The sequence below is a fragment of the Lissotriton vulgaris genome, chromosome 1_1 (genome assembly GCF_964263255.1).
Source record: "Lissotriton vulgaris chromosome 1_1, aLisVul1.2, whole genome shotgun sequence".
NCBI classification, from domain to species: domain Eukaryota; kingdom Metazoa; phylum Chordata; class Amphibia; order Caudata; family Salamandridae; genus Lissotriton; species Lissotriton vulgaris.
In genome coordinates, this window is record NC_141685.1 from 1,518,340,569 (window position 1) to 1,518,361,935 (window position 21,367).

A 21,367-nucleotide genomic window follows, 5' to 3' on the forward strand; every position below is an offset into this window, starting at 1 on the left:
TCCTGCTAGGCAGAATGGAATCCACTACAAAGTACTTCAGATCTTTATTGTTACTATTGTGGTGGGTCCTGAAATGACGCGCCACAGGATAAGTATTATCCTGTGATGTGATAGCCCTCAAAAGCTTGGTGCTGCCCACATATTGCAGTGGGCAGGAACATTCTAAGATGTACATAGCAAACTCAGTTTTGCACGTTAAGGTCTTGGTAATTTTGTGCTCCCTGTGACCGAACCCATCTTGATAACTCGTGCGGTTGACCCCATGCATGCAGGCCTTGCATGTCTTACACTTGTGGAAGCCTCCTCTAGTGTGATACCAAGATGTTTTCGTAAGTACCTTTCGTAATATATATATATGTCTTAAATGTACTCATTGTTCTCTTCGCTTGTACTTTTTATCTAGGTCTCCTCCTCCTCTAGTTCCTGTAATCTTTTTTAGTATGCACCACTTAATATCATCCACGTTATGGTTCCATTCTAGCCAAAGATCAGCTAGAGGGGCATTTCTTTTGCCTGTTCGTATTGATGATCTATGTTCATTGAGATGCATGCGTACTTCTCTAGATGTCTCTCCCACATACCCTTTATTGCAGGGACATATGATTAAATGTATGACATTTTTGTCCTGTAATTCAAAATTGTATTGAAGGTATGTTTAATACCAACAAGTATAATTTAATTTCCTCGTATGATAGAATCATAGTTAGTACAAGTACTGCATGGATACTTACCAACTACTTTTTTGTTATCCTCAATACTTGTCTGTTGAGGTAGTTTAGGTTCTCTATATGTATGTACTACACCATTTCTTATCATTTTGTTTCTACGGAAAGAAAAAAGTGGGATCTCTATTATTTCTTTATCTTTCTTTAACAGTAATGACCAATTTCTTTTGATCAAATTCTTTATTTTGTTACTATTTTATCACTGTTCATGTTCTTTTTTTATTATTATTGTCAAAGAGAAGCTCCCAATTGAAGTAAATCGCTCTCTTATAAGACTGTTTATTTATTTTCTTAGGATAACCTCTGTTGCTAAATTTCTCTTTGAGAATTTCAGGGTGAGTTTCAAAATCAGCCCTGTTTGTGGACTTTCTCCTCAGACGGAGGGGCCAATTATGATTTAACTAACCTGTCTCCTTTAGTAAATAGCCTGCTAAAGAGTTTTCGTTTGGGAAAGCTGGTAGCCCAGGAAACCCTACAATCTTGGAACTTGTCTAGGGTGTGAAGGGGCCTGCAGGAACACCCTTTTGAACCTCTTGAAAAGGAAGAAAATTAATTGGTTATCAGCCAAAACTGGGTTTTTAATAGCAATCACATCTGCTAGACTGTTGGGGGAAGTGTGATCGCTAGTTATTTTATGTCCTTATTTGAAAATTCTCGCAGATAAGATTATCTTTCAGGCAGATCCTCAATATATTCCTAAAATCATCACAAATTCCATTTGGTACAAGTCCTTCCTGTTATCCAAGAGGATGATCAGCAGTGAATGCCTTTGTCACTTGATAGTAAAATAATTTTGCTAGTGTACTTGCTACATACAAGCAATGTCAGACTGTCAGTATTTAGGACCTGATTTGCAAAGGGCCTCCTCACTCGTGGTGGAGGTCCTGCAGTCATGGGGGAGTCTCCTCACTTGGGGGGTGGAATCTCATTCTCATTGCGGAGATTCTACCCCAAGAGCGAAGACTCCCCCACGACTGTGGGACCTCCGCAACAAGTGCGGAGGCCCTTTGTGAATCAGGCCCTCAGTTTGTTTCTCTTGAAACAGTGAACAAAGAGGTCATCTCTTAGACTTTAAGTTGGTGGGTTCGTCATCCCATATTCGAATCATATAAATTAGTGAGTGTGGTTCCTCGAGCACTCATTCATGGTCGATCAACAAGATCAGTCTCAACATCTTGAGAGATTGGGGGTCTACATACCAGAAATATGTAGAGCGACACATGGATATCGCACCATACATTTGTAAATCACGATAGACTAGATATAATGGACTTAGAGTCTGATAAGTTTGGTCCTTTTGTGGTCGGAACAGCAATGAAATAATTTCTGCATGAAATGAAATAGAGTGAGCAGAATATACACGGTGCAAAAAATCTTCTGTGGTTGCTTCAGATTTCCTCATTAAGGTCATGGCTGGGACACGGAGGTCCTATAAAGGGGTAATGAAATCATCACTTACTGGTAAACTTTATTGGCTCAATAAGTTCCTCCTTGCCCCATTCAATGCCTCTTGCTTCCCTCCCATTGAGTTTTGCATCTCCAATATGTTCTTGTTATGTACAGGAGGGACGGCACTTTACAGGGTGTCATCATTGACACTTAAGAAACACTGCATGCTATGTGCTTGTGTGGAGGCGGGGCCACCCTTACTAAGGTACTGACTGGGACAAGGAGAACCTTATTCAGGATAATGAAGTTTCCCAGTAATCAATGGTTTCATTTACTTTCATTTGCATTTTGAGTGCTCTGTTGACAAGCATGCATGTATTAATGTTTGAAGTCTCTTCAGTTGATTCCAAACAGACATAAAAGAAAGAACAGTATCCTTGTGAATATATATATATATATAGTCTTTTTTCTTGGCTTTTTAATCACTGTATGTATACTGTGGTTTATGACAATGTGAATCTTTCCATAATAACCTGAGCAATTTAGGGTTTGCAGTCTATATAGATTATTTTGTCAAACACATTTGTTAATGTGATATTTCAAACATGTATTTGCAATGTTAATTATTTAAAAAAATAAACCTTTCTCTTATAGTGCTTTCCAAGTTCAATTGCGAGTCATGTGACTGCTGAATATCCCAGTGAATGCTTAGTAAGTATATTAATGTATATTTTAGAGACATTGGCAACAGCACCATATTTGTAAATGGGGAGTAAATGTTTGGTTGGTAGGAAGATTTATGTGATTCATGCTCATGGGCAATGCAAGAAACACAGGAAATGTCTTCACTGAAGTAAAGCTACATATTAGAAAGTAACCAAAGGTAGAATATAAGATGCAGCATAGCTCTCTTTGCTGCTCTTGAGAGATACCAAAGGGGTTTCTGTATGATCTTGTGATTGTGAAAATGAATGGGGAGGGGAAAAAGTGGCATCATGTGGGTGGGGGAGAAAAGGGGTGATGTGTACAATTCTAAAATTATCCCTGCATCCCTGGGCTTTCTTCCATCTTGGGACTCTGCATGTTTAGTGCCATCATCGTGATCATATTCTGGAACACTGGCTGATGGGACAGTCAGTCCTTGATGCTTTTGTGCTTGAGAGCACTATTTATCTGGAGTAAGAGAGATTCCTATCACACATTCTGCCAGCCATATTTTACATTATTTATGTTGAGACCTAATTCATAGGAGCTTTTTCTCAGAACATTCTCCTTTTATTTTACGTCATTTCTGGTTTTAGAAGTGTTTAGATTTCATGTTTCTAGAGCTGTTGAGGAAGTTTCTCATACTACGCAGATCAGTACCGACTCATCGCACCCACCCAGGGGATTGATTGTTGACTTTCTTTCCAGCCCTGGCTTCAGACTATCAGTAGAGAGTAATCAGACCTTTGTGTGGGGACAAGACACTGCTGATTCAGTTGCAAGTGTTAGCTCCTCCCGCCCTCCCTTGCTGCCCAAGAAGGGCTACCAGACTGCAGGTGAGTGCTCAGACATTCCTAACCATTCTGTGTTTGTGGATGTCAAAGCAAAGCCGTCACCCATCCCAGACGTGTATTGGAGACAGATGGCAGGCACACAAATCAGTAAGAGCAGAGAAATGCCCACTTTCTAAATGTTTGAGTTATAAGACAGGGCAATCCAGTATTCCCCCAAGGAACAGAGTAATGTAGTCTACGAACAAAATAATTCCTGGAGGACTTATCCTATTCTGGTCATAAATATGATCGAATAACAGCAATAAGTCACTCATGTACAGTGCCAAGGATGTATTGTTGCAAGCATGAATATTTTTAAAAAGATTGCATCATCAAAACATCATATCCATTGCACATAATTACAGTACAAATATATTATTATATACAGCGGTACATCAACAAAACAACTCTGATTCCACCCTATGATCCCTAAGATAGCCAACACAGTCTTTATCGGTATCCTTCTGTGCTCAGGACGTGATCACATGATCGAGCTACTGTATTCAAATATGTCCCGGTTTTATCAGTGGTTTGGATGCATAGCAGAATCAGTTTGGTCAACCCTTGTATAGAGAGCATAGTAAATATTGGTTTGGGGCATGTGTCCTAATAACACCTATTTGCAGGTCTTTGTATGTACATGATGACTGACAGTTGTTGTCTTTTAGATTATATTTTGTGAGTGACAAGAATTGTACATAGGTAAGAGATCCCATGCTGTATACCACATGGTGGGGGTTTAGACACTATTGACCCTCTAATTTGGGTGTGCTTATATTGCTCACAGCTAGAACGATCCAATGCATAAGGCATATGCGTAGCCTTCTGAGCAGAAGTATATTGACTTGTTAGCAAGGTAACCAAGTTTCTGTGAATTATTCAGCATAGACGTAGTTGTTCAGACACTGCATGCTGCTGCTCCACTTCAATCTACTTTAATTGGTAAGAAAAATATATTTTTATTCTTTTAATTGCTTTTCACTTTTGCTCTGGGGGCCTGATGCACTGTATTGGATGTGGCCTTTTATATTTAACACTTTGGCTCTTTACAAATAACACTTTGGTCATGGATTGTGGGCAAGCAATGCACATTGATAACGTATTGTTAGTTTTTTGTATAAATTAGTATTTTGTGTCAGTACTTACAGGCTTTACTCCTTCTCATCACTGAATCCTGAGGATGGTCTTGCAGACCTGTTACACCATTTGAGGCCGAAACATCGACAGTCTGTCCTCTCTAACAGCATTACAGACACTGTGTGGTGTTTCAGTCCTTCATTAAAAGTTGAAATATAACAATTTGTAAGCATGGGCGGATTTCGCGGATCCACGATCCGCAAATTTGCGGATTTGCGGATCCGCGAATTTGCGGATTCGCGGATTTTGCGGATTTTTTTAATGGGGGGGTCTTCTGTGCGAGTTCAAGTGCCTCTTGTGTATATAAATGGTCAGAGACCGATCAGAGCAGCAGATGAAGAGAAAGAAGCTCCTGGTCACAGGAACAGCACGAGGATTGCTCTCGTGAAAGTCAAGGATACAAAGGCCTCTATCCAGCATCACAGCTGATTTTCGACGGTAGATTTGGGATGAAGGCACACCTGCCCAGCCTCGACGACGCTCACGATTGTTTTTGGGCTGATGAATGAGTCACTGAATTTGAGCTTCAACTAGTTCCAGAGACCATGTGTGTGTTACTATGCAATCACCCAGAAGGGTGCAGGGGTCCCTTGAGTGAGCTGTCCATCATAGTGGGTAAATGACGGGAAGACGGTGCACACCGCAGGTGTGTGAGGGGGCCAAACAGGCGGGGCTTCCATGCGAGTTCACATTTTGCCTCTTGTGTGTATAAAAGGTCATAGACCGATCAGAGCAACAGATCAAGAGAAAGAAGCTCCTGGTCACAGGAACAGCACGAGGATTGCGCTCGTGAAAGTCAAGGATACAAAGCCCTCTATCCAGCATCACAGCTGATTTTCGACGGTAGATTTGGGAAGAAGGCACACCTGCCTCGACGACGCTCACGATTGTTTTTGGGCTGATGAATGAGTCACTGAATTTGAGCTTCAACTAGTTCCAGCGGCCATGTGTGTGTTACTTACTATGCACACCGATGTGCGCAGGGGTCCCTTGAGTGAGCTGTCCATCCATCATCCTGTAACTATTTTAGGATGGCGCCGGCAAGCTGCCAGCGCCATCCTAAAATAGTTACTAAATTAGCTTCATCAGGAAGCACTAATAGATAAAATAAAGCAGGTGCTCGAGCACCTGCTTTATTTGATCTATTAGTGCTTCCTGTCATCCTGGAAGAAATGGACATGCTTCAAGTCTTTGAATAAGGAATGCATCATACGCTGAAAAACGCTTGCTGCGGAAGCTAAGCCGAATGGCAATCTTTTGAACTGAAACACTCCCTCAATGGTAACAAAAGCAGTAAATTTTTTCGAATCAGGGTGTAACACAACTTGATGATAAGCGGACCTTAGGTCCAATTTGCTAAAAAATTTAACCTTGTCCATTAAGAGGACCATTTCAGAAATGTTGGGCAAGGGAAATTTATCAACTATAATGTTCTGGTTTAGAGAACGAAGGTCGACACAAAAACGGAGCTTACCATCCTTTTTTTGTGTGACCACAACAGGCGAAAGCCACTCAGAAGCTTCCACCGGTTCAATTATGCCCTGCTTTTGCATATCATCAAGCATTTCTTTTACCTCTTTTCTAACAGCAATGGGAATTCTTCTGAGAGAGTGCCTAACTGGAGAAGCATTTTCCTTAACTTTAATCTCATGTAAATAACCTTTCAGTTTGCCTAAAGTAGGACGGAAAACATCAGAAAATTTAGAAAGAACAGTCTCAACATTGTTAAAAACATCAACTACTAGTACTATATCATCGGACCTCGGGTCAAGAATGATGTGCAAATCATACTGTTGTATCCACCCAAGAATAGCTGGACCCTCTTCAGAAATATAAACTATGCCAACAGCAGATCTCCCTTTAAATTGAAAAGATTTATCCATGACTCCTTTCAATTTAATAACTTTCCCTGTATAACCTTTTGGCAGAAAGTCACTGTGTGAAAGTGGAATTGATGGCCAATACTCTTTATACATATTATAAGGAATGATAGAAAACATTGAACCAGGATCAACCAGAAGTGTAACAGGAATACCGTTGAGAATAAAGGAAGCTCTTGGCCTTTGTAAAACAAATTGAGTATTGTCATCAGAATCACCTTCCACACAAAGGGACATTTCTTAAGAAACAAAATCATCTTCGACAAAGTTGACTCTATTGAAAGCAGGAGATTTACACACTTTGCTGATATGACCACGCTTACCACATTTACGACAAGTTTTGTCTCTTGCAAAACAACCCTGAAAGTCAGCAGCATGAGACATGTCACCACAACGAAAACACCCCACAAATGTTCCCTTCCCTCCAGGATTATTAGAAAAAGACGTAGGTTTTGGAAGGAAAACTTTTGGTTTAGCGTTAAATTTGTCTATATTAGAAGTAGATTCTTTGTCGGCTTTGTTGACAACGTTGACAGTCTCTTCTTTCTTTATTTCAAGAAGTCGCATCTCTTCCATGCATTTGTCAGATTCTTCGACAACTTTTGCAATGGTGATAGCTTCCAACAACGTAGGATTTTTAGCTGCCCACAGTTTCTGTTGCATCCTTTTATTTTTACATTGTACTATCAATTGATCTCGAATCATTTGGTCAGCCATAGCTCCAAAGTCACATTTTAGAGATAACTCCCTTAAACGAGCAACCATCTGATCCACTGTCTCTTTACCCTTCTGGGGAGCAGTGTAAAATTTATGTCTTTGCATGTCAATGTTTACTTGCTTTCCAAAATACTTTTCCAATCTCAATTTTGCTTCATTGTAGGGGTTATCAATAGGTTCACCATCTGCATTCAGAAGTTCTGGCAAGAATTTAAAAACGTGTTGTCCAGCTTTTCCCAATGAATTTAATAAAATAGCCTTCTTCCTAGTTGCAGGAAACCTAAGACCATCTATGGCTTCAAGATAATTTTCAAAGAATCCTAACCACTCCTCCCATTCGGTGGTAGGAATTTCTCCTTCAATCAAAAAGGCAGGTGGAGGAGAAATAGTATGATTAGCTGTAGTTGCCATGTAAATATGTATTTATGTCTTTAATATGCACTTAGAATCGCGGAATTAAGCTGAGGCAGGTAAAAGAAAAATAATAAAGGCAACTGTGAATGTACTTATGGAAAGAAATGTGCTTTAAATGCGCTTATCAAAGAAGAAAGTACTTGAATGGCACGATTTCAATGTCTTAAACAGTTTGCCGGTTGAAAGAAATGCGTGGTTGGCAAAGCGGCAATATTTCAATGTCTCAGACCAGTTTGCCGGTTGATAGAAATGCGTGGTTGGCAAAATGAGGGAAATCCAAAATGGCCGCTAGACGCTATGCGCGATGACGTCAGAGCGCATACAGCGTCCGTAAATCAAAGAACGCAACTTGTATTGAGCGCGAGAGGGTAGCTCTCGAGGGAATGCTCGCGCTGTGTGTCCTTTCACGCGCAGTGAACCGCCCAGTGAAGCAAAGGGCACTCGGAAATAAATAAAAACAGTACCTTATGAGTGCCGATGCCGAAGGCACTGTGAAAATCGGCAAATGGGCGAACAGCAACAGGCAAACCGGGAAACAGGAAACCAGGAAGCGAAGAAGACGTGCAGACGAGTGCCTTGAACAGAAACAGCTGTGACTCCTCAATGACGTGGAAGGCCAAATCGTCGCCAAAATGAAGTGAAGAGTCGTGGTCCAGAAGCGTGAGTAAAGTAGATTTATTAAGAATAACACAGGAGTACAAGTATAATCTATCCTGCCTCAGCAACCGCCAGGATCAGAATAGAGAACATGGAACTGACACAGGTTAGAGAACATGGAATCAATACCAGCTAACACTCTAAGAACATCAGCAATGATGATGGCAGTATGATGAGAGGCACAACAGTAAGCAGGCAAAAAGGTTTGGGGAAGACCATCCTCAAGATGACAGGTCTAACAATAATCAATTTATTGGCCTTTTAAACATTTTTTAAATGGTATTTGTTCCCTGTAAATGGTTTCATTTATTATTTAAATTTGTAATTTAGAGTACAGTGTATGCAAAAAGTAAGCTAAGCACGTGCAAATATATTTGTTCACTTGTGCATGTGATATATATTTTTTTAATTCTACTTGCGTTTGCTGATAAATCCAGGTAAAAAGTGGTGATAAATAAGAGCTCATTAGGTGAGCAAACACATGTAGTGCTACTCATCAATTTTAGCAAAACTCTTAAAACGGAAACAAATGCCGTTCGAGTACATGTATTCCACAAGTAGAAACGGGTGCTTATTGTCCTCTCTGGGCTTTAGAAAGAGGTACATTTGCATTTAGAGTTTTGATTCATAAGATTGCTTTCTCTTACAAAATCAGCTGCTATATTAATAGTTTTTCTGTCAGTTCTGAAGGGCCATGTGTAGGGGAGGCACGCGCATAACGTGCTTTGTACAAACGGAGGAAATAATGGCTGGGGTTCAATCACTTGTAATACAAACTGATATACAGTGGCGTGCGATGCTAGTTGAATCCATTCCCATTGCAATTGCCTTGTTTGATTTTCTAGTTTGAGGCAACTCATTGTGTAGGGGAGCTGGTGCAACATTTTCTTTGAGTTTCCTGATTTGACAGTTCTTCACTAAGTGGAGCCTACCAAACACCTCAAGCTGTTTGGTAGCAAAAGACATGTTGTGAACTTACACTGGACGGAGAACCAACCCTTTGCTTATCGTTGGTTGGCTTTATCACTCTAATTAAGTTGCTTTTTATTTGTTGCTTTGTGTGGACTTTCCTTTCACTTCTGTGCTTGCCCATGCAATAGAACATAGCTTTTTTTCTTACTTTTAGGCAGTTACATTTTTAGGTCTTGCGAGTAGGCAGCACGCATGCATTGTCACTTTGCAACAATCTATTGTATCTGAAACATAAACCTTTAAAAAAATTTACTCAAAATTGGTCATTCTTCTTTCCGACCTTCTAATTGTTCAGTCCTTGCCTGGCATCACTTTCTTTTCTTTCTGTGGTGCATGGAGCAAGCACAGATTGATTCATGACTCATCTGCTAAACACGCTGGCATTGAGGTACTATTACTTTCACTGCGCCACCTGGCTATATCTCCTTTAGCCGGTATTATATAAGTGGCTGAATCGCTTCTGAGTGATGGAGCTGAGACTGAGTCAAAGCTGGTTCATTTGCAGGGTTTTTTGCAACCCTTACATCATGGCAAGAGGAGGGTTAGTGAGGCAAAGACCCACAGAGGTCTGAGTCACCGGACATGAAGACAAAAAAAAAGGACATTGTGAGTACAGCTACCACCTTTCCCCCTTCTCAGAGTCCTGGAAAACAAATTACCATCTTGAAATGGCTCTGCTTATTAAGTGCTGCAATAAAGTGATATAGGAAATGAAAAATAACGAGTAAACCTAAATAAAATACGTAGCAAAAGTCGAACTCATAATGCATTTTTACTGTAATAAATGCATTTTTTTAAACGAATATCTAACCTGATTAAATATAGAAACAAGGAAACCATTCATGCAACTCAGAAATACATTTTAGAGGAGTCATAAATTTACTCTTAAATATATACATTAAATAAGGCCCCCTTAAAAGATTTTTGCCTTTCCCAACTCTAGTGTCCTTTGCAGACCATCTTAAAACGGCATATATCTCTGTATGAATACGTTACTTCATGGTGAAATAAGGAAACACAAAATAACAAAAACTTACCTATACATTGAAGGGAACCTGAATGTACTTCATTCATGCTACTTGTTGCCATTAGAAAATAAAAACAAAAGACTGTGGCTTAATACATTATTTGAGTATTGTTGGTTTTATTTCACAAATGTTAACTGCAAAGCCTTTTAATTCGGAAATATATAAAAAAAGAACTGAATTCCTTTCCTGGGGAACTTCTGCTACATTAATGCCAATGAAGACAATTTGTGAATGTTGTGTCACTAACATTGTCCTTTTTCAGTGTCAATGAAGCCCTTTGTCACCTGTTTACAGTCTCGCACTATATGTTATCCAATAGTAGGCATATGGCGATGCCGTTATACCGAAGGACCTGCCATTGGAGGCTTCATGTGATAAAGAGACATTCCTCAAAACTGATGCCTGAGGTTGGAAAACATAAAGAAGTAAAACCGCCAGCATCAAAGACACAGTGTGCAAGAATAAGGACCTGAGGTTAATAATGTAATCATGCAAAGAGAGCACTTTTCCTTTTCCCATCAAACTAAAATAAATGTGGATGTCTATCATTTAAATGCACTTGTTTGCTTTAGGGCTGCACTTTGCACCGGAAGTGCACATTCTGGTTCTGTGTTGGTAAATTTTTGGGCGAGGGAGAGTACCCCCGTAATGCTTACTTGCAAAGTTGTTATGCAAATGCACTACCAATATTGGGTCTTGCCTGCAGGCCTTGCACACACGCTGTTGCTGGTGACCATCTATTGCTTCTAAAACTTATACTCTAAAAAGGGACTTTTAGCCTGCCCATTACTTACCATTGGTTGACTTCATCATCACTCTATGTTGCCTTCTTAGTGGGCTTGCCAGGCATCACTTCCTTTTCTTTCTGAGGAGCATGGACCAAGCACAGATTGATTTTGTAATTAGTTATCAAGCTGTGATTCAGGCACTATTTCATTCAATTTTGCCACCTGGCCCCAACTCCTTTATCCCCAACCAGTAAGATGTATAAATGGCTCCATAGGCCACTAGCCCCTCCTGGTCTAAAATGCATCTATTTGTAAACACAGAAGCGCTGCACATACTAACAAGATCCTACAACAGATCAAAGGAACCAGCTGTTTACATAGACTATAAGTCGAGATAATTGGGAACATAATGGATTATAACTGTATATATGTAGTATGAGGCTTTGAAGTGCTATACGGCAATTCAGTGGCAACTCAGGCACAATTTCATACCACACAATGCCACTCCATTCCACTCCACTCAATGCCTTTACACTCAATTACACTCCATTTCACTCCACTCCATTCCACTCCGCTAGACTCAGTGCCACTCTACTCCATGCCGTTCCTCACCAAGCCACTCCATGCACTCCTCTCCTCTTCCCTCCTGTCCATTCTCCTTCACTCAATGCCACTTAACATCACTCCACTTGATGCCACTCCGCCCAATTCGACTCAACTCCACTTCACTCACTGCTACTCCACTCAGTGCCATTCCACTCAATTGCACTTCACTCCACCTCATGAAACTCCACTCCACCCAATGCCACTCCACTCCATGTCACTCCACTCGCTGCCTCTCCACTCTACTCCTCTCCTCTCAATGCTACTCTACTCCACTACATTCTAACCAAAAGCTAATAGTTCTCACAAAAGTGAGACCTTTTGGCTTCGCCAATGCTTGTATTTTTGGTTAAGCATTCCATGAGAGTGTGTGTTTTCCAGCTATTTCTTTCTTGTAGTTCTTTTGTCCCCTTCTCCAACGTGTTCTGTTTTGCAATCTCTCGCCTTTGTGCTTCTCTTCACCCAGCTCCATGTTGCGCTTGCCCTTGTGTGCTTCTCTCCTCATTGTGTTTTTGTCCCTGTGCTTCTCCTTCGAGGGCTGCTTTCTCCCTATCCTGCTCCCTCCCTCTTGCTTCCCCTTACCCCCCTCCCCCTCCTCCTGCCTCCACCTATGGTCTTTTTTAAATGTATTTATTTTTCATTTTGAGGGGGACCCGCCAGACAATTGCTGCCTGCCTGTTTGCTCTCCTACTATTTCTTTTTGATTTATATCAGATTTATAAATAAACAAAAATAGTGCCTGCATCATTTAGTATGCACACTTGTGTAACAGAGCATGTGCATTACTGAAAAATAATGTGGCATAGTTTGGTTATTGGACCTTTTTTTTACATTTTTCCTTTTTGCCATGCTAAAGAGCATCTTGACGATGCTGTACGGCATGAATAAAAGGCATTTTTTAAGCCAATTTGTCCCAAAGTTGAGTCCTATTGATTTTGCCAGTTTCAGCCTTGCTATACACCCCACAAGAATGCTTTAGGCTTAATAGCATTTTAAAGTGGACTTCCGGTCCATACTCCACACAGCAGCTTACGCGGCTAGTGGGCACATAGGAAAAAGATTGTTTACTTGAGCCTTGTACAAAAAAGCAATCAATGTAATATTCTTCTCTAACAAAATGCCTTTTTTTGCATGATCATCCCCAAGTTTTTGGACTGATGCTGCTGTTTTGTTTACTCTGAAGGTGCACTGCAGCCTACTAAATAGACCTCAGTACCTGTTCTCTGACCCTTAAAAGGTATTGGTTGATTGGCTCATCCACAATTGGCATATGTTAGTTTACTTATAAGTACCCAATGCATGGTACCAGAGGTACCTAGGGCCTGTAAGTTAAAGTTTTTCTCATGGACTGCAGCATTTATTTTGCCATCATGAGTGTAACAAAGCCTAGTGTAACTCCAAACCACTATTCCTGGCTGGCAGAATAGTTTCAAACTACTAACTCGACTTTGCCATATAAAACTTATAACAAAGCCCAAACCTCCCTTTTCAATATATATGTCATCCCTAAGGCAGGCCTAGCGAGCTCTAAGGCAGGATGCTGTATACTAAAAAGAGGGACATGTCTTTTTTCATGTCCTAAAGGTAAAATCCACATTGTTGTCTTTGCTGTAGAAAGTCTAGTAGCTCTATTGGCGAGGGTAGGGTTACACACAGACAACTCAGCAGTGCTAACTCATGAATGGGACTACAAAATATGATACTTCAAGGTGCCAAATGAATCATCGGATCACTGACATAATATCGAGGGACATAATATCGACTACCAAAAATATCGGCGAAAAAATTATCGACAGACAGAATATCGACTTTGTATCTACAAACAGGTAAGTACAAAAATATCGAGTAAAAAATATTGTTTACAAAAATATAGTTTATAAAAATATCGACTTTATTAAAAACAATGTTAAATTAAATCAATATTAAAAATGATTTACTAAAATATACCTAAAAATACTTAAATTACCTTATAATAATTAAATATTTAATGAAAGTTAGAATTTTTTTTTTACAATCATATTTGTTAAAACATATATATATATATATATACAGTAACATAATATATTTAAAAAATATCCAATATTATGACCGTAGGATAGCGGAAGTGTAAAATTACTATTCCCACTCCAGAGAGTGCAACAGTAGATAAGGAGTTGGATAGCGTAGAGGTAAAAATTACTATTCCCACTCCAGAGAGTGCAAAAGTAGGGAAAGCGTTGGATAGCGTAGGGGTAAAAATTTACTATTGGCACTCAAGAGAGTGCAACAGTAGGGAAAGCGTTGGATAGCGTAGGGGTAAAAATTACTATTCCCACTCCAGAGAGTGCAACAGTAGGGAAAGGGTTGGATAGGGTACGGGTAAAACTTACTATTCCCACTCTAGAGAGTGCAACAGTAAGGAAAGCGTTGGATAGCGTAGGGGTAAAAATTACTATTCCCACTCCAGAGAGTGCAACAGTAGGGAAAGCGTTGGATAGCGTAGGGGTAAAAATTACTATTCCCACTTCAGAGAGTGAAACAGTAGGGAAAACATTGGATAGCGTAGGGGTAAAAATTACTATTCCCACTCCAAAGAGTGCAACAGTAGAGAAAACGTTGGATAGCGTAGGGTTTAAAATTACTATTCCCACTCCAGAAAGTGCAATAGTAGGTAAGGCGTTGGATAGCGTAGAGGTAAAAATTATTATTCCCACTCCAGAGAGTGCAACAGTAGGGAAAGAGTTGGATAGCGTTGGGGTAAAAATTACTATTCCCACTCCAGAGAGTGCAACAGTAGGGAAAGCGTTGGATAGCGTAGGGGTAAAAATTACTATTCCCACGCCAGAGAGTGCAACAGTAGGGAAAGCGTTGGATAGCGTAGGGGTTAAAATTACTATTCACACTCCAGAGAGTGCAACAGTAGGGAAAGGGTTGGATAGCGTAGGGGTAAACGTACTATTCCCACTCCAGAGAGTGCAACAGTAGGGAAAGCGTTGGATAGCGTAGGGGTAAAAATTACTATTCCCACTCCAGAGAGTGCAACAGTAAGGAAAGCGTTGGATAGCGTAGGGGTAAAAATAATTATTCCCACTCCAGAGAGTGCAACAGTAGAGAAAGCATTGGATAGCGTAGGGGTAAAAATTACTATTCCCACTCCAGAGAGTGCAACAGTAGGGAAAGCGTTGGATAGCGTAGGGGTAAAAATTACTATTCCCACTCCAGAGAATGCAACAGTAAGGAAAGTGTTGGATAGGATAGGGGTAAAACTTACTATTCCCACTCCAGAGAGTGCAACAGTAGGGAAAGCGTTGGATAGCGTAGGGGTAAACATTACTATTCCCACTCCAGAGAGTGCAACAGTAAGGAAAGCGTTGGATAGCATAGGGGTACAATTTACTATTCCCACTCTAGAGAGTGCAACAGTAGGGAAAGCGTTGGATAGCATAGGGGTAAAAATTACAATTCCCAAATCAGAGAGTGAAACAGTAGGGAAAACATTGGATAGCGTAGGGGTAAAAATTACTATTCCCACTCCAAAGAGTGCAACAGTAGAGAAAACGTTGGATAGCGTAGGGTTTAAAATTACTATTCCCACTCCAGAAAGTGCAATAGTAGGTAAGGCGTTGGATAGCGTAGAGGTAAAAATTACTATTCCCACTCCAGAGAGTGCAACAGTAGGGAAAGAGTTGGATAGCGTTGGGGTAAAAATTACTATTCCCACTCCAGGGAGTGCAACAGTAGGGAAAGCATTGGATAGCATAGGGGTAAAAATTACTATTCCCACTCCAAAGAGTGCAACAGTAGGGAAAGCGTTGGATAGCATTGGGATTAAAATTAATATTCCCACTCCAGAAAGTAAAACAGTAGGGAAAGCATTAGATAGCGTAGGGGTAAAAATTACTATTCCCACTCCAGAGAGTGCAACAGTAGGGAAAGGGTTGGATAGCGTAGCTGTAAAAATTACTATTCCCACTCCAGTGACTGCAACAGTAGGGAAAGTAGATACTTCATATATTATTTAAAAAAATATATATATATATAAATATCTATAATTTTTTTAATAAAAAGTAATTACCAATTTAATATAATATAATAATTAATTAATTACAAATACTAATTTAATTTAATCATTACAATTAGTTATCTAATAATACTAATTAATTACAAATTAACAATTAATTAATTAGTAATTTAAAAGTTACTTAACAATTAAAATCTAATAAATACCCCAAAAAATTCAACATATGTAATTAGTTATAATTAAATTATCTCCCACCCTATTCCCCTATAAACCCACAACCCACTACAGAAAATAAATTAGTAAACATAACATATTATCAAATAATCAATTTATTAAAATTAATTCTCAATGAAAATGTAATTAATTACCAAATAACAATTTAAAAAAAATTAATTATAAAGAACACTACATAAATTAACATATTTAATTAATTTTGATTAAATTCCTTCCCACCCTATTCCCCTATAAACCCACAACCCGCCACAGAAATTAAATTAGTTAAATTAACATAATTATAAATTAATCAATTAAATAAAATTAATTGGCAATTAATTATTAATAAACAACACTACATAAATTAACATATTTAATTAATTATAATTAAATTACTTCCCACCCTACTCCCCTATAAACCCACAACCCGCTACAGAAATTAAATTAGTTACATTAACATAATTATCAATTAATCAATTAAATAAAATTAATTGGCAATTAAAATGTAATTAATTACAAAATCAAAATTAATTAACAATTAATTATAAACAAATACCAATAAATACATTTAAATATTTAATTAATTATAATTAAATTACTTCCCACCCTATTCCCCTATAAACCCACAACCCGCTACAGAAATTAAATTAGTTAAATTAACATAATTATCAATTAATCAATTAAATAAAATTAATTGGCAATTAAAATGTAATTAATTACAAAATAAAAATTAATTAACAATTAATTATAAACAAATACCAATAAATACATTTACATATTTAATTAATTATAATTAAATTACTTCCCACCCTATTCCCCTATAAACCCACAACCCACTACAGATTTAAATTATTCAAAATTTAAATAACATTAAATTTAATAATTAATTTACATTATAACATAAATAAACACTTTTAACACATAAAATACACTATAAAACATTCAATATTATTAAATGTTGTATATTTTTATTAACCTATATTATGTACTTCAATATTTTGACTATCTATATTTTAAAATTCGATATTACATTACTTACCTTCATAACGATATTTTTGATGTCTATATTCTGTCCATTCGATATTCTGTCCAGCCTATATTTTGTACTTGATATTATGTCCATTCGATATTTTGTAGTTGATATTTTGTCTGTTTACCGAATCATCACATTAAACCTGATTTGATGCTCAAGTTCAATTTAATGTAACCTTTGGTCAAGTAACAACTTTAGTAAGTAGCCACTTTGCTGCCCAATGTTTTCCTATAACCGTTTACAGCTGCTGGCCATGAAACAGTCATCTGCTCTCATTGGGGGAGGTGTGAATGACTGTCAGGAAGGAACACAAAGGATCTGTCATTGGAAGAGGTGTGACCTCTTCCTGGCTGAAATGTCAAACAGCGTCTGAGCCCAAAAGGCAGGCTTTAAAGGGGAATCACGACTAATGAAGAGATGCCCAGTCTAGCTTGAAAGGCATTGAAAACAGCTGGATGCCACACAAATGTAAAGACCCAGTTCCAATATTTGACCCATCACCTGGCTAGATTCAAGAGTCCATCGGCCCACCCTTACTGGAAGAACATCGTCATCTGGAGCTCAAGGAGATTCAGGTCTAGGACCACCGCCCTGAGCCATTCTGGCCCTGCTGGGTACCTGACCTCATGCTCCTAAACGACTCATGCCAAGGTGAATGTTCAAACCGTATGTCCTCTGGTGTGGTGCAATGCTAAAGTGTGTGAGAATTTAAAAATAGCTACTTGGACAAAAAAATTATATTTATTAGGAATTGTCCAAGTACCATATTTAAAATAACCTGAAAGTATGTGAAATAATGACTATATCCTTGCTATAACTAGTGCGGTCGACATGTTTCAGCCGTAATGGTCAACTGACCCGGCTTTCTTCAGGACCTAGATGTTTGTATGATACAAGCTACTGCAGGAAAAGTTTGTAACAAGTGAAAAAAATATATTTAAAGAATATTAAGGTAAAGTTGTGGCCCTCGCCACCCTACCCGACATGCAAAATATGTATTTGCAGATAAGAGCTGCCTCTTCTTTCCTAGAAGAAAAAAGTGTGGGTCAAGATATGCTCAAAAATACAAGAAAAGGAATCCAACATAGTGTGACATCAGATATTCACATGCCGTGGTGCTGTTGTGCACCACACAATAAAAACCCAAATCGTAGATTATTAAAAACCAGTCACATTTACCATTTTTATAAAGACTGATTTTTCACTTACCCAGCTTTATGTGGGAGGAAGGCCTCACCTCACCCGGCTGACTGCTCGGAGAAGGAAGCCCCGCTCTGTTTACAGACAAAGTAAGACAATGAGGTTGCTCAGTAATGCCACTCTGTCTAAATACTTTGTATAATGTTAAACATTCTAGAAACCAAGATCAAAGGAACCCAAAAGTACTCAGCTCCAGATAGAATTAAAAATACAGGAAGGCAGAAAAGCCCCTTGTCTTTCAGTGAGACCTTTTTTTTAAGATACATAGTGGATCTCTCTCCATACAAAAGCCTCTTTACTTGTTCGTAAGATTAGTAAGCTGTAAAGGCAAGTAATTTGTTGATATGAGGCAGAGAAAAGACAAGATAGCAAAGACCCACCCTGCCAGTGCCAGAGAAAAAGATGTAGGACAAAGGTTCCAGTATTAATGATAGGCACACCCTCAGAGCGATTCTCTCCTCTTTACCTGTCCGCCGGAGCTCCAAACTAGACTGCGAGCAGTCTGGGAGGTAAAGACTAGAGAGACCGGTACTGCTTATATAATCGCCCTGATTGGCTGCAATCACGTTATATGATCGCAGCTGCTGATAGGTAAAACAAGGCCATTCTCAAGGCGGGCAGACTCCCTCGCGGGACGCTGCATGGCGCGTATGCGCAAATAAATAGGTTAAGCGTCACGCTCATTTCAAGCACTCCTACCCGAGACACTACATACCGCGCATGCGCATTAGTCATGAATGTGGGACAACTATTGAAACCTAAACCTAAAACTAGCGTCATCACCAAATTCAGAGGTACCCAACCATGCATGAATTGCCATAACTGTACTAACATCAGTAGAGGTAACTTATTATCACCTCCTGAATTTAAAGAAACAATCACCCTCAAAGTAAATGGAACGTGTGACATTATGAATGTCATATATCTACTCAGTTGTCCGTGCAAACTGTACTACGTGGGACACACAGAGCGCAAATTGAAAATCAGGCTCAATGAGCATAAAAGTAATATCAGAACAAAAATGCTCAAATCAGCAGTGGCCACGCATTTTATGGAAGCGAAACATGAGATAACACAATTAAAGGCACGCATTTTAGAAATTGTGGACAAACATGAAGGTACCAACAATAACACGCAGCTCCTCAAGAGAGAAAATTACTGGATTTATTGTTTAAAAACTTTGAGACCGGGGGGCCTTAATGAAAGAGTGGAATTTTCTTGTTATCTGTAATCTAATCTAACCTTTATGTTATAGGTTCCTTGACATGGAGCAACTGGTTAGCTATTTTTATTTTATTTTAACTTTTTCGTTTTCAGCTTTAAAAATACAAATCCCAGCAACCTTAGCGCTTAGGCGTAGTCATAGACACCGCCTACTCATTTCCCCGAGGTTTCTTTTCCGCCACTCCGTAGAATCCAAACAGAGCACAGCAGCACTACAGATAGAACGGGACGCAGTATACCTGTGTTTATCGGTAAGCGGCATTAGCGTAAACTGCAGCGTTTCAGCATTTCGGCATTAATCCCTTTTATTCGCATATGTTAGAGCGCAACGTTTTGGTGGACAAGTTAGACACTCTATCACGCCGCACTCCCTTAAACCTTTTAGCGGTTTCTATTCGTACTATACACGCCCAGACAACAGTTTATGCAGATTTTTTACGCACTAGGACCGGTCACACGGTTTTATGTTAAACCAGCAAATTATGCACCAACAGCGTTACAGGGGAAATAGAACCACTTTTTCTTTAAAAATAATCGTTCATGTTGTAACACTATCACCATTACTGAAAAGACATGTTAGATATTGTGCAACAACAGTATGTCATGTATATAACGAACTTTAGTTTGGTTTAGTTTAATTCAAGTAATTATTATGTGATGTTGGTAGCTATTTATAGCACTATTTGGTTGGCGACAGTAAAGTAGTACTAATTACTCGCATTTTGACCCACAGATCCCTTGATAAAGGCGCTGGTCGCGCCGAAATGCATTGGGAGGCCATTTAATGTCTACAATGAAAGGAAAACTATATTGATGAAAATTCAGGCATTTTGATTGATGTGAATCAACATTATGGATTTTGTTGTAAAGCCTGGATTATAATTAAAATTGAACTTTTCTAATGAAGCATTGAACAGTCGTCTCACTAATTTATGCTGGAGATACCAGCCTATACTTGTGCCCAGGGAGACAAGCCGATCAAAGACTTGCTTTATCTCTATTCACAAATGTCCTGCTTCACATCAATCTGCTGTTGGAAAAATTAATCTTCCCACTGGCCACCATGACCATCAGCCAGCCCTATCCGCATGGGATGATCTCTGATGCGACCGCCGGGTCCATCAAAACAGAGAAGAGAGGCTGTGGGGAGTCGATTGGTGCCTAGGGGATACCTGCTTCTCACTCAGGTTGTTAGGTTGTTCAGATGCTTGAGAGATTGCCTGGGTTGCATTGTCATGGGAGGAGTGTGTAGGAGAAGCAACATTTCTACCTTGACTCTGAGGGCTGTGAGGAGTTGATGCCTGTGTTGGGGTAGATGTATGCTGTGGCTGGTTGACTGACTGCTGGGAATGGGCAGTCCCCAGAGGTGAAGTGGGAGTACAATGCTTGCCAGACCTGATGTAGGCTTCAGTGTTTTTCTCAGAGGGCTATCAATTCACTCCTGATAATCCAGGTCCTCCTTCACCACCAGCACCTGATCATCTTCTTCATCCTCATCTTCTTCCTCCTCATCATCCTCTTCTTGAGCATTGCTGTTCGCTGACTTAGCTGCTTGGAGGAGGATTGGATTCTCTCCTTGAATTGCCCGCTGTCCTCCACTGGTGCATGGCTCAGCTTCCTCTAGCAACTTATCGTCCTCATCACCTAAAAGACAGAGGTTGCAACTTGCTAAGTATTTTCCATTGTATATCATGAGCTACAACACAAGAGTTGAGTCTGATAATCTTTGCATATATCTGATGTTTCACATGTGACCTGGTGTGTGTAAACATACACATGATAGCTCACACTGTAGCACTGAGGTGTTCAATGTGGATGTGCAATGCAAATTCAAACTCACTAGCTTCAGCCTGAGCTCTGTGTAGTATTGAGATCCCCTGTGATGTCAACTGCTGAACTGGCTCCTTGA

The 21,367-nt window shown here is 39.4% G+C and overlaps 1 protein-coding gene across 1 annotated transcript in view; it reads left to right on the forward strand.

Annotated features, from left to right (window-relative positions):
• The window catches only part of MLC1 (modulator of VRAC current 1), a 415,388-nt gene that overhangs the window by 227,275 nt on the left and 166,746 nt on the right, over positions 1–21,367 (forward strand). The window contains exon 9 of the mRNA XM_086936780.1: positions 2,769–2,825. Within this exon, the coding sequence (XP_086792906.1) occupies positions 2,769–2,825 (57 nt within the window). The remainder of the gene's footprint in view (positions 1–2,768; positions 2,826–21,367) is intronic.